The sequence below is a fragment of the Sus scrofa genome, chromosome 10 (genome assembly GCF_054392235.1).
Source record: "Sus scrofa isolate SSC_HxYL_T2T_F1_AM1 chromosome 10, Sscrofa_HxYL_maternal_Yorkshire_Landrace_v2.0, whole genome shotgun sequence".
Classification (NCBI taxonomy): Eukaryota; Metazoa; Chordata; class Mammalia; order Artiodactyla; family Suidae; genus Sus; species Sus scrofa.
In genome coordinates, this window is record NC_139392.1 from 565,952 (window position 1) to 580,789 (window position 14,838).

At 40.0% G+C, this 14,838-nt stretch overlaps 1 protein-coding gene across 50 annotated transcripts in view; it reads left to right on the forward strand.

The window, feature by feature from the left end:
- Nucleotides 1-14,838, forward strand: part of KCNT2 (potassium sodium-activated channel subfamily T member 2) — a 339,459-nt gene that overhangs the window by 321,852 nt on the left and 2,769 nt on the right. For 40 of the 50 annotated variants that reach the window (XR_014817188.1, XR_014817189.1, XR_014817194.1 and 37 more), the window contains one exon: nt 9,176-9,260. Coding sequence is in view for 33 of the 50 variants with exons in the window: in XM_084978990.1 (XP_084835116.1) it covers nt 9,176-9,260 (85 nt within the window). In the remaining 17 variants the exon portion in view is untranslated. Of the gene's footprint in view, nt 1-9,175; nt 9,283-14,838 lie in introns of all 50 variants that reach the window. The other 10 variants (XR_014817200.1, XR_014817190.1, XR_014817197.1 and 7 more) reach the window with 1 other exon arrangement.

Below are 14,838 nucleotides of genomic sequence, written 5' to 3' on the forward strand. Positions count from 1 at the left end.
TTCTGTCCATCTGTCTATCCAGAGCTCCATCCGTCCATTGTAACCCACCAATGAGATCATGATTTTCAACAACAGGCTTTGGAGTGTCCCACATCGTGGTCCTCTGAACGTCTCCAGTTATTCCTAGCTCACAGGGGTTCATCCAGCAGCTATGATTAGGTGGCCTTCTCTCTCGGTGGCAGGCTTTGTTGCCGGGCACAGGGAGTAGAGCAGCGACCTCTTCAGACAAGATCTCTGCAAGTACAGAATTTACATTCTAGTGGCAGCCGGTGGATTTGTGGAATTATTTAACTTCTCCAAGCCTTTTTCTTATGTGTGAAGTAGGAATAATAACACGTATCTCATAGCTTTGCTGTGAAGGATGAATGAGATGGTGAATAAGGATGTGTTTAGCCCACACCCGACATTCAGCTAACCCTGCAGACCCACTGTGTCTGTCCAGGTGTGTCCACCTGTGCTCTACTCCTAAGGAGAGTAAGTTCTTCTAACCCACCTCAAAAAACAAACACGTTTTGTACCCTTGGGGACACTGTTGTCTTCACTGAGAATACATGCTATAAAACAATTATTGTTTTGCATGTTTGCCTTTCTTTTATTTTGTTTTTAGGGCCGCACTTGAAGCATATGGAAGTTCCCAGGCTAGGGGTTGAATCCGAACTGCAGCTGCTGGCCTCCGCCAGAGCCACAGCAACGCGGGGTCTGAGCCCTACCTTTGACCTACACCACGTCTGCAGCAATGCTGGATCCCTAACCCACTGAGGGAGGCCAGGGATGGAACAATCTCATGGATCCTAGGTGGTTCGTTGCCTCTGAGCCAGGGCAGGAGCTCCTGCCTTTCTGTTTTCCTGTGAGAAAGGGACTGTCTTACTTCTCTGTTCATCCTTGTACCCCAACCAGTCACACATTTCCTGGCACCTGGGAAACCATTAACGGCATGTTGGTTGCATGAACCAATGGAGTTCTTACCGGTGAGAAAGCAGGTCTCAAATACAAGCCAGGTCCTTGGGTCACCTTGCCTGGGACACCCTCGAGTCAGCTCTTTCACTGGGGATGTTCGACTCCAAACCTTTTTGTGTTCCCACTCTACCCCTTACTCTTCCTGCGTTGTTGGCAATATTTTTTTAGTGCTTTACAGATGAAAAATGTTTTAAAGTACTTTACACACAGTGCATGATGATTGATTTAACCATGAGTCATAATCTGATTTTTTCTGAGTAGGACTGGTCTGATCCAAGAAAATGAACAGATTTCTTTTAACCTAGTGGATATGAGACAGGAAAGAGAGGAAAAGGGGAAATCAAAAGATGAATTTTGAAAGGGCTCTCCCTTGAGCAAAGAAGTGCTTGGTGGTGACGTCCACTGAGCTTAGAAGAAGACGACTCTGGGATAAACACATAAATTTAATTTGACTGCCTGGAGGGCTTCAGATGGATAGTGTTCCATAAGAAGCTAGATTTCTGCTGTCTGGTGCTCAAGAAAAAGAGATGCTTATATAGAATTAGGAGTCATCAGCCTATAGGTTTTCGTTAAGCCCATAGCAGTAGATTGAATAACCCCAGGTGAAGGACTACAAGAGAGCTCTAGAAAATGAATTGCTAGAAGGTTAAGGGAAGAAGTTTTTCTTTTTCTTTCTTTGGCCACACCCGAGGCATGCAGAAGGTCCCAGGCCAGGGATCAAATCTGTGCCACCACAGTGGCCTTAGCTGTAGCAGTGACAATGCTGAATCCTTAACCTCTGGGCCATAAGGGAACTCCGAGAAGTATATATTTTTTTAGTCAAGAGGCCAAAGTGTCTAGAACTGAATTATACAAAAGATGTATGCTATAGCTTCATCACGTGATTTATCACTGCCTTGATCCTTTGTACTTTTTGAGGGCCTGGTGCGATTGGAGGGTCTCTTCTACTCCTAAGCAGGTTTGTCTCCCACCTCAATGTGACATAACATTTTATTTCCTATGTATTTGGCGATATGACAAGGTGAAGTGTTGGCCTAGAGAACTAGGAGGAAATGATTAATAATGCAGAAAGTGTGGTGACATGTCACTGCTGACTCCAGGGAGGCCTGTATCCCTTGCATAGCATGTGTGAAAGCCAGACTTGAATACCTTGGGGGACTGAACCAAGATTTGGATGCGGTGGATCTCACATGTTACAGAACCAAGATTTTGGATGCGGTGGATCTCACATGTTACAGACCGCGAGGAATAGGAAATTTAATCTATCTTTTTGCTCCACAATCTGTTGCTTCCACTGCCGCAGTCATATCGTGGTTCAGGAGGCATGTTGAAATGTCAGTCATTTTGTCCACATTCGACCCAGGAGGAAGGAGAGAGAGATCAGAGAAGAAATGGTTGTCTCCTCAACTGAGAGGCATTAGCATGTAGTTGCATTCACCGTTTCCACTGTGACCCATTGGTCAGCGAAGATGTTTGGTTTGTAGTGGCCTAAATATGATAATGAAGAAGACAGGTGAAGGCTAGAAGAGGCAGTTCAGACTCTTTCGTAGCAGAGGGTTGTAAGAAATTCCACTGTGAAGGCCAGGTGAGAAATATGGAGACAGCTGATGAGGAGGTGGAGAGGGGAGGGGGACTTTTTTTTTTTTTTTTTTTGAGATCAGTGATATGAGCATGTTTAAATAATAAGCTTAAGCCACTAGTGAAGAATTTGAAAGAAACACAGGAAGGGGATCCCAGCTGGAGCCTTTGCTTAGCTCTTTGGAAGTAAGGAAAGATGGGTGTTTTAAAATGCATAAACATGTAGGTATTTTGACAAGGAGTAGAGAAAATAATGCACCAGTTCCTCTGCTCATTTACAATTAAATTGCAGGCTGTAGGGTTTTTATTTAACTTTCTCCGTCCTTACATGCATACTTTCTTCTACCTTGAGATTAAGGGTTGTCAAAAGCAATAGAAATGATAGAATCATAAAAATCGCATTGTGTTTTTCACAATATACATAAAACAGTCTCCGAATAGTAATACAATGCTACTATCAACAGTATAATTGCTAAAAAATAGGCATGTTTTTAATGCGTTCTTTATATAGTAGAGTCCAAGTAGGGATGTATAGTAAAATTAGGTCTTGGCAAAGTTGTTCTTGGTGTGATTGTAATATCAATTGGATGTAAATTTAGACTCATTTCTGTTTTGTGTCTAAGAACTGCTTTTTCTAAAATTTAGCTTTGCTTCTTAGTTGTATAAACTATGCACATAGTCCAAAGTCCGATACTTAACACAAGATACAGTCAAAGAAATTGAACATCCGTCCCCCCACTACACATAACCTCCGTCTTCCCTCCCGGCAGCCTTTCTTAGTTTTACTGTTTACAGGGGAGAGCACGACGTGTCCTTTTTCTCACATTGTTTCTTTCACTTGATAGTATATCCCGGAGACCACTGACTTAGTAAAATGTTCACGCGGTTCTTATTTCTTTTTACAGCTGCCTAATACTCTGTTATATAGATGCAACATAGTCTCTAACTAGTCCTTCTTGTCTTTGCTAAGCACAGAATCTTGCAATTAACACACACATGCATAAATGTTCTTGTGTTTTTCCCACTGCATCTTGGGATGGATATCTAAAAGTGAGATTGCTAGATTCAAGAAGTATATGTATATAATTCATATATATATATATACACTATATATATAATTTTTCTATTGGAAATATGTTCCTCCTTAAATGTGTACTATTTTGCATTTTTGCTAGCAAAGTATGAGACTCTATTTTCCCAAAACCTTGCCAAAAGAATGTGTTAGTAGATTTTGCATGTTTTGCCAATCTAATAGATTTTTTTAACTGTTATCTCAGTGTGTCTTTTTTTTCCCCTTTTTATGGCCACACCTGTGGCATATGGAAGTTCTCAGGCAAGGGGTAGAATTGGAGCCACAGCTGAAGCCTGTGCCACAGCCATGGCAACACCAGAGCCAAGCTGCATCTGTGACCTACGCCACAGCTTGTGGCCACGCCAGATCCTTAGCCCACTGAGCGAGTCCAGAGTTCGAACCCACACCCTCTCAGAGACAATGGGGGGTCCTTCACCTGCTGAGCCGCAACTGAAACCCCTCCGTGTATCTTCCTCTTCTGTGAGGTTGAGCATCACTGTGTGTGGTTGAGTCATTTTCAGAGGACTGCTTATATCTCTAGACCACTTCATAGATTTATTTTTGTTATTAATACTGCTTAGAAGGTGCTCACATATTAGGTAGATTAGAACTGTGAAAGTTAATTGCAGGTATTTCTTTCTCAGCTTAGTCTTTTTCCTTTACTTTTTTTATTTAGTATTTTTAATGTAATTTTTTGATCATTTACAATATTACTGATTGATTTTGAGTAATAGGGACAGATTTCTCAATTTAGAGATGAATCCCTCTATGTTTTATTTCATTACTTATTTGGTTTCACATTTTGCATTTAAACATTTGAACTATTTGGAATTTATCCTGGTATATGTGATGAGCATGGGAACACATTTTTATATTTTGAAGATATTCTCCTGTATTTAGTTATGTAACACCCCTTCTTAAAGTGCACACTCCATTCTATTGGCTTCTGCAGATTTTTAGATCCTGCTTTTAGTAGAGCCCCAATTGTACATGTTATTGGGTCTATTTCTAGACTTTCGATTGTAGTTACAATGGTCTGTCTGCCTGTTTCCACAAAAGCACCTACTGTTTTAATTGCAGCGTCTTTTCTGTGTATTTCAATATCTGGTAGGGCTTGGGGCGCTGCACTTTTTCAATATTTGCCTAGCTAAATTTGGATGCTTCTCCTTCTGCATTAATTTTATACTTAAATTGTTTGCTCTAGATGAAAAGAAAGCGTTCTTTTAATCCTGCTTCTTCCTGGCTCTTTCAAATCCAGATTCTGTCTTCTAATCCTGTGCTTTCAAACCTTTCGTGTTTCCTCCTTTCCTTTCTCTTACTTCCTCCTCTGAGGAAATTAGGTCTCCTTCCCTTAGTCCTCACACACACCCACACACACACACCTCACACACACACACACACACACACACACACACACACACTTATGTACACGCCTCACACACACACACCATATGTACACGCCTCACAGTCCTCGCTGTCTCCTGTTTTTTCTTTTATTGAACTAATTGTATTCCACACCTTTACATTAATACCCCACATTTACTTTTTTTTCCTTCTTCAAATTTTTTCTTTTGTTTTGAGTGACAGATGATTTGCAATGTTGTGCCAATTTCTGCAGCCAGCGAAGTGATAGAATGGAAATGCAGTTCCAACTGAAAATAAAACAATTGAGAGGAGCTCTCGAAGCAACTATATTCATGAGCGACTACACATTGTTGGTATTCAGTAATCATTATTGGTATCAGTATCTGTAGTATTTAAAACATGAGCTCCTGTAATAAGATGTTGTTTTCATTCCTTCATTTACATGTGAATTAAGAGAAATAGTCTGAGTTTTCACATCAGCTGAGTTTTTGCATCGATCTTCCCAGTCAGCACATAACCCTGAGTGTTCAGGGATTAGAAAAGTCATGCTATCTGATTGTTCCATTCTAAGGAATAAAATTGTCTTCGTTTGTCAACAGGTGAAAGTGATATTTTCATTTACATTCTTTTCTTAACAAAAGCCTCAGATGCTATAGTCAGGTCATCGTAGGATTTAATCAGCTTTTCAAGCTGTGATTATTCATGACTGTGCAAAAACACACTTAGAGTCCATGTAAAGACACTCCTGCAACTCTCAAGGCAAGCTGATTGTTTCAAACCTCTCGGATGGTTCTCCTGCCACCCCCAGTTGTTTCCAGGCTTATTCAGTCATTTACAAATTCACCTTTTTTATTTTCTGAAAAATTTTATTATAGTTTATTCACAGTGTTGTGTCAATGTCTGCTGTTCAGAAAAGTGACCCGGTCATACATGTGTATACATTCCTTTCTTATGTTATCTTCTATCATGGTCTATCCCAGGAGACTGGAAATAGTGCCTTGTGCTGTGCCCTGGGGCCTCACCACTTAGCCTTTCTGAATGTAATAGTTTGCATCTACTCACTCCAAATTCCCAGTCTATCCCTCTCCCTCCCCGCTGCCCCTTGGCAACACAAGTCTGTTCTCTATGTGTGCGAGTATTTTTTTCTGTTTGGTGGATAGGTTCTTTTGTGACATATTTTGGATTCCACATATAAGTGATATCATATGGTATTTGTCTTTCTCTTTCTGACTTACTTCACTGACTATGAGAATCTCTGGATGTATACATGTTGCTGCAAAGAGCATTATTTTGTTCTTTTTTATGGCTGTGTGGTTTTCCGCTGTATTTATGTACTACATCTTTTTAATCCATTCACCTGTGGGTGGACTTTTACTTCCATGTCTTGGGTATTGTGAATAATGCTGCTGTGAATATAGGGCGCATGTATCTTGGTGAATTGTGCTTTTGTCCTAGTATATGCCTACGAATGGGATTGCTGCATCATATGGTAGTTATATATTTAGTTTTCTGAGGGACATCTGTACTGTTTTCCATATTGGCTGTAATTTACCTTCCTACCAACAGTATAGAAGGAGTCCCTTTTCTCCACACCCTCTCCTAGCATTTGCTATTTGTAGACTTATTGAGATGGCCATTCTGACTGGTATGTGGTTGGTACCTCACAGTAGTTTTGATTTGCTTTGCTCTAATAATTGGTGATGTTGAGCGTTTCTTCCATATGTCTTCTTTGGAGATATGTCTTTTTGGGTCTTCTGCCCATTTTTCGAACACTAACACAAATGCACACACACCCTTTTGTCCTCTTTTTGTCTCGTTTCCTTCCTTAATCGAACTAACTACATTCCATATCTCTACATTATTACCTCACATTTCTTCTTCTATCCCTTTGCAGAAAACACTATCAAATATAAAAGAATCTTACTTTCCTTGCTCTGTCTACAGCAGTATCCTTTCCTGGATCTCTTTCTCTGTCCTCCTTTGAATTTAAATTTTCAACTAAGTATTTGCATGAGACTTATTTCAAGTCATCAGACTTGGAGAACAGTGCTGATTTATAAATGATACGATGGAAAAGCTATTTTTATATTGTTTAAAGGGAAAAAAAACGTATATGTCAAATAATAGAAAATCAAAAAAACCTGAAGAACACAATCTAAAGAGTCATTATTAATACTTAATAATTACCTATTTAATAATTAACCATAAACATATGTCCTCACTCTGCAATTGGTACAACACCAATTTCTTCCTTTTTACTTGCCTTTTCCTCAGCATATGCCATGGGTTCTCCCATTTTAAAACCTTCTCCATCTCTCCCTCCCTGCCTTCCTCCCTTCCCAAGTTCCAGCTGATTGAGTTAGCCGTCCTCTCCACTAGCTGGGATTGGCAGATCTAGCAAATAAAAATAGACGACTCCCAGTTAAATCTGAATTTCAGATAAACAACAAATGATTCTTAGTATAAGCGTGTTACATCCAATAGTTGGTACAGACGTATGTTTTTAAAAAATTGTTAGTTTTTTATCTGAAATTCAGATGTCACAAGAAATTCTGTTTTGCCCAGCAACCTTATCCCCACGGCAGTATTCAGTTCCTTGTGTCTGCTCTGGAGATGTGCAACCAAATGAAGTCCTTTATTTGAATATTTATCCGATGATCTTAAGATGGTAAGAGTTTTACCAGCAAATTTGTGGTGGATTGAATTATACTGCAGTTTATCTGCCTTGTAAGATAAGGCACATCTGCATCTCAACTTGAAATATCATAACTGAAAATATAGCCTTTCAGAGTCACGTGGCAGGTTTCTCGTTAGAGGAACATAGCAGATGTTACTTTGTGAGTGTAATATATATTTTCCAGTTAGGAAATTATTGGGGTCCCCTACGTTGGCCTCTTAGATCTTTAGTTTTATGCAGTTATTTGAGTATTGATGTATCTCTGTTGGAATGAAATGTATTCTTAGATTTTGGATCAAACTGAGAAATTTGGTGCTACTTTTAGGAAACCAACTTGTCTGCAACTGAAATGGGCTTTACAACAGTGTCCTCCCAGCGTAAAAACTTAACTGGTAGGAGGATTAATATTTATCCAGCATGTGTCCACATGGCTTTATAATTTACACATTCTCACAGCCTTGGCAGCATGAAAAACCCCTCAATCCCAAAGCAGTTGTCCTTTGCATTGTGGTGTCCTGTACGCCAGGTCAGCTCTCCAAACATGAAGTCTGTCAGCGTTTCAGAGTGAACTGACACCATTAAGAGGGCTCAGGTTTTTAGTTTTTAAATAGTTTTGTTTTAGAGGGAAAACAAATGAGCCCGTGGTGCACTTCCCTTGAAACTTACCGTCAAATTCTGTTCCACAGAATTCTTTGCATCTTGCAAGAATACGAGCATGTCTTATATTCGATGAATCATGATTCGAAGTCAAATGCATTCAGGGCCTCCGCCCTTCTTAGATACAGTTCTCCTGTGTTTTTTAAACGCAATGTCATTCGCTGACTTTTTACAGAGTTTCTCATATGAGTGTTCCTGTTTGGGTGGGTTTTTTTGTTTTTTGAGTTTTTTTTTTTTTTTCTTTTTAAGGCTGCACCCACGGCATATGAAAGTTCCCAGGCTATGGGTGGAATTGGAGCCTCCGCTATAGCCACAGCAACTCAGGATCCCAGCTGCATCTGTGACCCACACCGCAGCTCATGGCAACAAAGGATCCCCGACCCACCGGGCGAGGCCAGGGATCGAACCTGCATCCTTAGAAATACTAGTCGGATTTGTTTCTGCTGCGCCACAATGGGAGCTCCCGAATGTTCCTGTTTGGGATGGCCATCTATAACCTCAATTTTTTTTTTATAACTATTAACCATTTTTTATAACTATTAACTTTTTATAACTAATAATAAATCAAATAAAAGTCTATTTCTTTCAACACTATAAAAGCTAACAGGGTAGATTATAAATGTGGTTGCTCTGAACAGAATTACAGACTTTATTTTTAACATCTCTTGGAACAAAAAAATGAGTACCTGCCAGATATTTCCAGGGGCAGTAATTTGAAACTAGTCAAATTACGTACGCAGTCAGGCTGCAGGCGAAACCACAGCAAGCTGTGGTTGACAGCTGTATGGTTTGAAGATAAGATGCGCTAGAGTAATGGCTGTAATTTTCTGGAAGTCGTCTAACAAACTTGGCATTTTTTTATCTTCTAGATGAAATGAACGATCATCAAAGTACCCTCTCCTATATCCTGATTAACCCGTCTCCAGATACCAGGCTGGAGCTGAACGACGTCGTGTAAGTTGGCCTCCGAGCTCACGTAAGGCGGGTAGTTTTAGAAAACCACTACTTTATTCACTGTTGTATTTTTATTTCCACCAGGATAGCCCCTTATTTTATTTGTGAGATAGATGCTCAAAGAGTTGAGGTCTGCTTTTTGTGTCCAGTAGCAGATGTGTTTTATGTAATACTACACGCAGACCCTGTAGGACCACAGAGGCGAATGGCAGAAGGAAAAGGCGGCGTGGATGTGGTGTGTTCCGGGAGCCACACACACGGGGACAATTCGTAGAAAATACGCGGAGACAGAGAGAAGGGCTCAAGCGAAAACCTAGAAAACCTAACGTATTTCGCACTAGCTGGTTCTAAACACCTTAGAGAGTCTAAAAGCTAAAGTGAAATGGGTCAAACCTTTTTGAGAAGATCTCTGGTAGTAGTTTGATTCATCAAAACCTATGCATATGGTATTGCTTTAAAAATGTGATCTTGGGAGTTCCCTTTATGGCTCAGCTGTTCACGAACCTGACTAGGATCCGTGAGGATGCAGGTTCGATCCCTGGACCTATTCAGTGGGTTAAGGATCTGGCATTGCCATAAGCTGTGGTGTAGGTCACAGACACGACTCGGATGGAGTTGCTGTGGCTGTGGTGGAGTCTGGCAGCTGTAGCTTCAATTCGACTCCTAGCCTGGGAACTTCCATGTGCTGCAGGTGTAGCCCTGAAAAGCCAACAACAACAACTACAACAAAAAGTGTGATCTAGGAGTTCTCCTGTGGTGCCAGGAGTTAAGGATCTGGCATTGTCCCCCCAGCAGCCGGGGCAGTGCTATGGCCCGGATTCAACCCTGGCCTGGGAACTTCTGCATGCCGCAGGTGTGGCCAAAAAGAAAAAATAAGTGCGAACTATAGCGGTGAATAAGGCATTTCCCCTGATTTCATAATGCCTACATTCTAATTAACAAAACTACAATTTAAGCGTAAAAATTTAATAGTATATAATAGGACTTTGTCACATGACTTAAGCATCAAGTAAGTGAGACAGCACTTTCCTAACTTCAGGAAGGAAGACATTCTTGTGAGCTACAGTGATCACAGGGGAGGGAGGTGAGCTAGACTCTCAGGGTAGATGGGCTTTGTGCAGGCATTCCAGAACGGGGAGATGGCTTAGAAACACACTGCCTGGGATTATGTAATGTGAGTCAGCTGGCGATACTGCAGAGCTCTATTTGACCAGAGTAAAAGCTTGTACTGTTAGCATTTCTCTTGTTAATTAGTTAAACATGATATTGGAAACATTAAACCTGACTTTGAAAGGACCTGAAAAGAAAAAATAAGGAATTTATTTTTCAACCTTATAGGCAATGGGCTGCACTTGGGTATATGAATAAGGTAGTAGCAAGATTTTAGAAAAGGCATTTTGACAGTTGTTGGTATAAGCCTTAGGAGAGAAATTCTAATAAGAATCTGACTTGAGGTTCAGGGTCTGAAGCTGAAGCTGGACCAAGGCTTACAATAGACAGTTAACACTATATTGTATTGATGACTTAAAAAAAAAAAAAAAGGCCAAAGATTCAAAAGTCTTGGTTAGGTCCACTGTATGTGTTGGTTTCTGTAACTCGGAAATGAGGTCATCGACTAGGAAGAGTCAGAACAGTCTGTGTTGCAGAACATAAAATGCATCTGTGCAAGTGGTTTAAAACTAAAACTAGGAAAATACCAGCCATTAGAAGCCTGTTGCCAGTTTTGTGGAGGGCTTTGTTTGGCTGGGATTGGAAAGGTAATTTTTTTTTTAAATATCCAAGAAGCAACAGAATTGATTGGCATGATAGATTTGGGTTGAAGTAGGCCTGAAAATAAGGAAAACCTCTTTAAAAAGCTGTTATGCAGGTGTGAGGGAGATAAGAAGCTGTCATAATATCTGGATAGTGGATTATAAAGTCAGGGGCCTGTGTAGCTAAATTTATTCCCTATTTGTCTGGAAACTGAAAAAGGTGGGGTCTTAACGTGGCTTTAAGATTTCAAATCTAGGAGTTCCCGTCGTGGCTCAGTGGTTAATGAATCCGGCTAGGAACCATGAGGTTGCAGGTTCGATCCCTGGCCTCACTCAGTGGGTTAAGGATCTGGCATTGCCGTGAGCTGTAGTGTAGGTGGCAGATGTGGCTCGGATCTGGCATTGCCGTGACTCTGGTGTAGACCAGCAGCAACAGCTTGGATTCGACCCCTAGCCTGGGAACCTCCATATGCCGTGGGTGAGGTCCTAAAAAGATAAAAGACCAAAAAAAAAAAAATTTCAAATCTAGGGAGTTTCTGTTGTGGCTCAGAGGTAAAAACCTAGCAAGTATTCATGAGATTATAGATTTGATCCCTGGCCTCACTCAGGGATGCGGTGTTGTTGCAGTGAGCTGTGGTGTAGGTGGAAGACACGGCTCGGATCCTGAGTTGCTGTGGCTGTGGTGTAGGCCGGCAGCTGCAGCTGATTCAACCCCGAGCCTGGGAACTTCCATACGCTTTGGTGAGGCCCTAAAAAGACCAAAAAAAAAAGAAATTTCAAATCTAAGTGGCTGCAAGAAAAATTAATGCTGGTTCCTGAAACAAGTCAGAATAGGAACGCGCTTTTCCAACCAAGAAGTCAGTGGGTGTGGAGAAAAGAGAGATGACGAGCTGGAGTTTAGAGCCATCGTTCACCATGGCAAGTGGAAGTGTCGAGAAAGCATCTGGAGTACTGTGCTTTGAAACAAAGCTAGGGCTATGTAGAAATAGTTATTTTTCTTTTTTTTTTTTTTTAATTTTTCTTTTTGCCATTTCTTTGGGCCGCTCCCACGGCATATGGAGGTTCCCAGGCTAGGGGTCGAATCAGAGCTGTAGCCACTAGTCTACGCCAGAGCCACAGCAACACGGGATCCCAGCCGAGTCTGCAACCTACACCACAGCACATGGCAACGCCGGATCCTTCACCCACTGAGCAAGGCCAGAGATCGAACCCCCAACCTCATCATTCCTAGTCGGATTCATTAACCACTGCACCACAACGGGAAGTCCAGAAATAGTTATTTTTCATCTTCTAAAATGAATAAAACTAAAAAGAGAATGGGTTTTTTTTTTTTTTTTTTTTTTTGGAAGAAGAGATACATAAAGAAGAAAAACTTCACGAATGACTGTTGGACTGCTGAGTAATGCTCACTTTTAGGGCAAAAAGACGAATGTGCTTCAAAAACCTCTTAGGAAAATACATCACCAGGAGTAGCTTGGCTACAAAAGCAGTGTGCAGAGATTTTTAGAAGGCACCCGGGATTCAACCTGCAAGTATACTCATGCTTTATTCTGCCGTCTGATGACACTGGTTAGAGTAATGGAACTTGGAATCAGAAGAATGGTAATTCCAGCTGCTAGAGTTTTTAAGGCAGCCGTCCAACTTATATGCAGTGGTGATGCTGAATTTATGGAACATTTAAGTGAGCGAAAATATCCTATTTATGGTACACCTGACTTCCAACTGCCTCTTCTGGAGGCTTCACTTAGTGTATTGCTCTAATACTCCAAACTGTTTTTCTTGTATCCATATTTATACATTTCTTTCTTCTTTCAACCCATAAATTAATTATTAATTCACCAACTGCCCTTGTAGTCCCAGCTTCAGAATGGCTCTTTTCAAATTAATTATAACAATGTTAACTGTATATGTTTTTAAAGTCATGCTTAGCTTCTTTGTATTTCATAACAAATTGTAAATTTCTTAGCCGAATGTAATTATGTTCCATGATTATTTTTGATGGAATAGGAAGATACTGTTAACCTTCTGAGTCTCTAAACATACCCTTCCATCAAATAGATTTTATGACTCAAAACAATGCCCCATACTTTTAAACTTAAAAATATGTATAGGATGACATATACAAGTAAAATAAGCATGACATTTTCTACCTTTTAGATACCATTTTTTTTTAGTTTTAAGCTAAAGCATATACTTGACTGCCATTAAAAAACCCCTTTTTTTTGCAATGCTGTGTATTTTCAGCATTGAGATAATTAAATTTTAATATAACTGAAGCAAGAAAAAATGCCTACCATGACAAGCAGTGTAAAAAATACATTTTTAGAAATTCATTTTATGAGACGCGCAGGTTTGAGAGGGGTTGTCATAGGGAAAAGAACTTTTGTAGCTCCGTCAGTGAATCTAGGGATAATGGATTATACTCATACCTTTTATATTTTTCTAAAAAATGGCTTTCCAAAGTTCATTTTAAATGAAGGAGCAACAGTAATTTGATTCAAAGAACAATAAATCACCAGATGATACAGTGTTAAAAACTTAATGTGCACTATTAGTTCCCTTCATTGATCCCCGATGCTACCGGCATTCCAAGTAATTATAAAGCAGGTGCATGGATAACAAAATCCAGTTAATAGATCCGAGGATGCTAATCTCGACTTTTATTTGATCGAAGAAAATAGACTGTAGTGCTTTAAATTGCTCTTCTCATTTTCATTAAGGGACGTATTTAATGAATATTTTTCCTTTGGTTTTGAGGGAAGTACAAATCTTCATTAGACTTCCCACTTTAAATTAGTTTCTCCATTTTTTTTTTGTAGCTCCTCACATTATTATAAAACTATGAAAAACTAATTGCCTTTGCACCTGGACGAGACTTTTTAGAATGCTGCGTTCCATGTATTTACTTTCCTTCTCTCTGCCTTCCAAACCCTCAGTGGCTTCCCACTGCCCTGGGAACAGAGATGGGCGCTCCTGAAACTTGAAGTCCTCCCTAGGCTGCTTTCTGTGTTTCCTCCAGAATTTATCTACCATCATGTCCGGGTCTCACTGGTCCTCTGAAGTCAAACTCATCTCTTAAACATGTCAGAAGCACCCCTTTCTGTGCTCCCTCTCCTCCGTTCCTCTCCACGTAAGCCTAGGGAGCTATCAACCCAAACTCCTCAATAAACCATTCCCTCCTCCTCTGCCATTCTTTTTGTCTCTCTGGGATGGCTGGGATTTCTTTTTCATCTTTAAACCTGCTTCACGGATTGCACTCTGCTAACCCTCTGCAAGGGTCAGACTGTGTGACTGTTTGTAGTCCCAGATCTAAATATGGTACCTAGACGTGCTCAAGAAACAAAAGCTTATGTCATGCGACAGTCTGAAGTAAAACATCTCTCTTGAAACAAATTCTGACATTTTTGCAATGCTGAGTTTGGCAGATGAATATTTTCCTATTTACTAATAGAATGGATGAAGAATTTTTTTTTCTGTTCAGTTGCTTACTATAGCATAACCTGAATTTTAGATGAATACATTTCCTAAGAATTAAAATGAGCTATGCATGATGTTCTCCATAGCATTTATGAAAGAATTAATTTCACAGAATTGTAGAATATTTAAATTAAAAAGACTATAGGACTAACACAGCTCAAATTTGTTTATGAATAATAAAACTAAGAGTAAGAGCAGTTAAGCAATAGAAAAATCATGGCTAAGATTTAGGTCACCTGGATAGAAAAATGGCCAAAGTAAAGAAGAATAAATCAACCAAATACTAAAAACAAACTTTTGATAAGATTAAGGTGGTGAAAGAGAGCATAACTGAAAGACACTGACCTTCA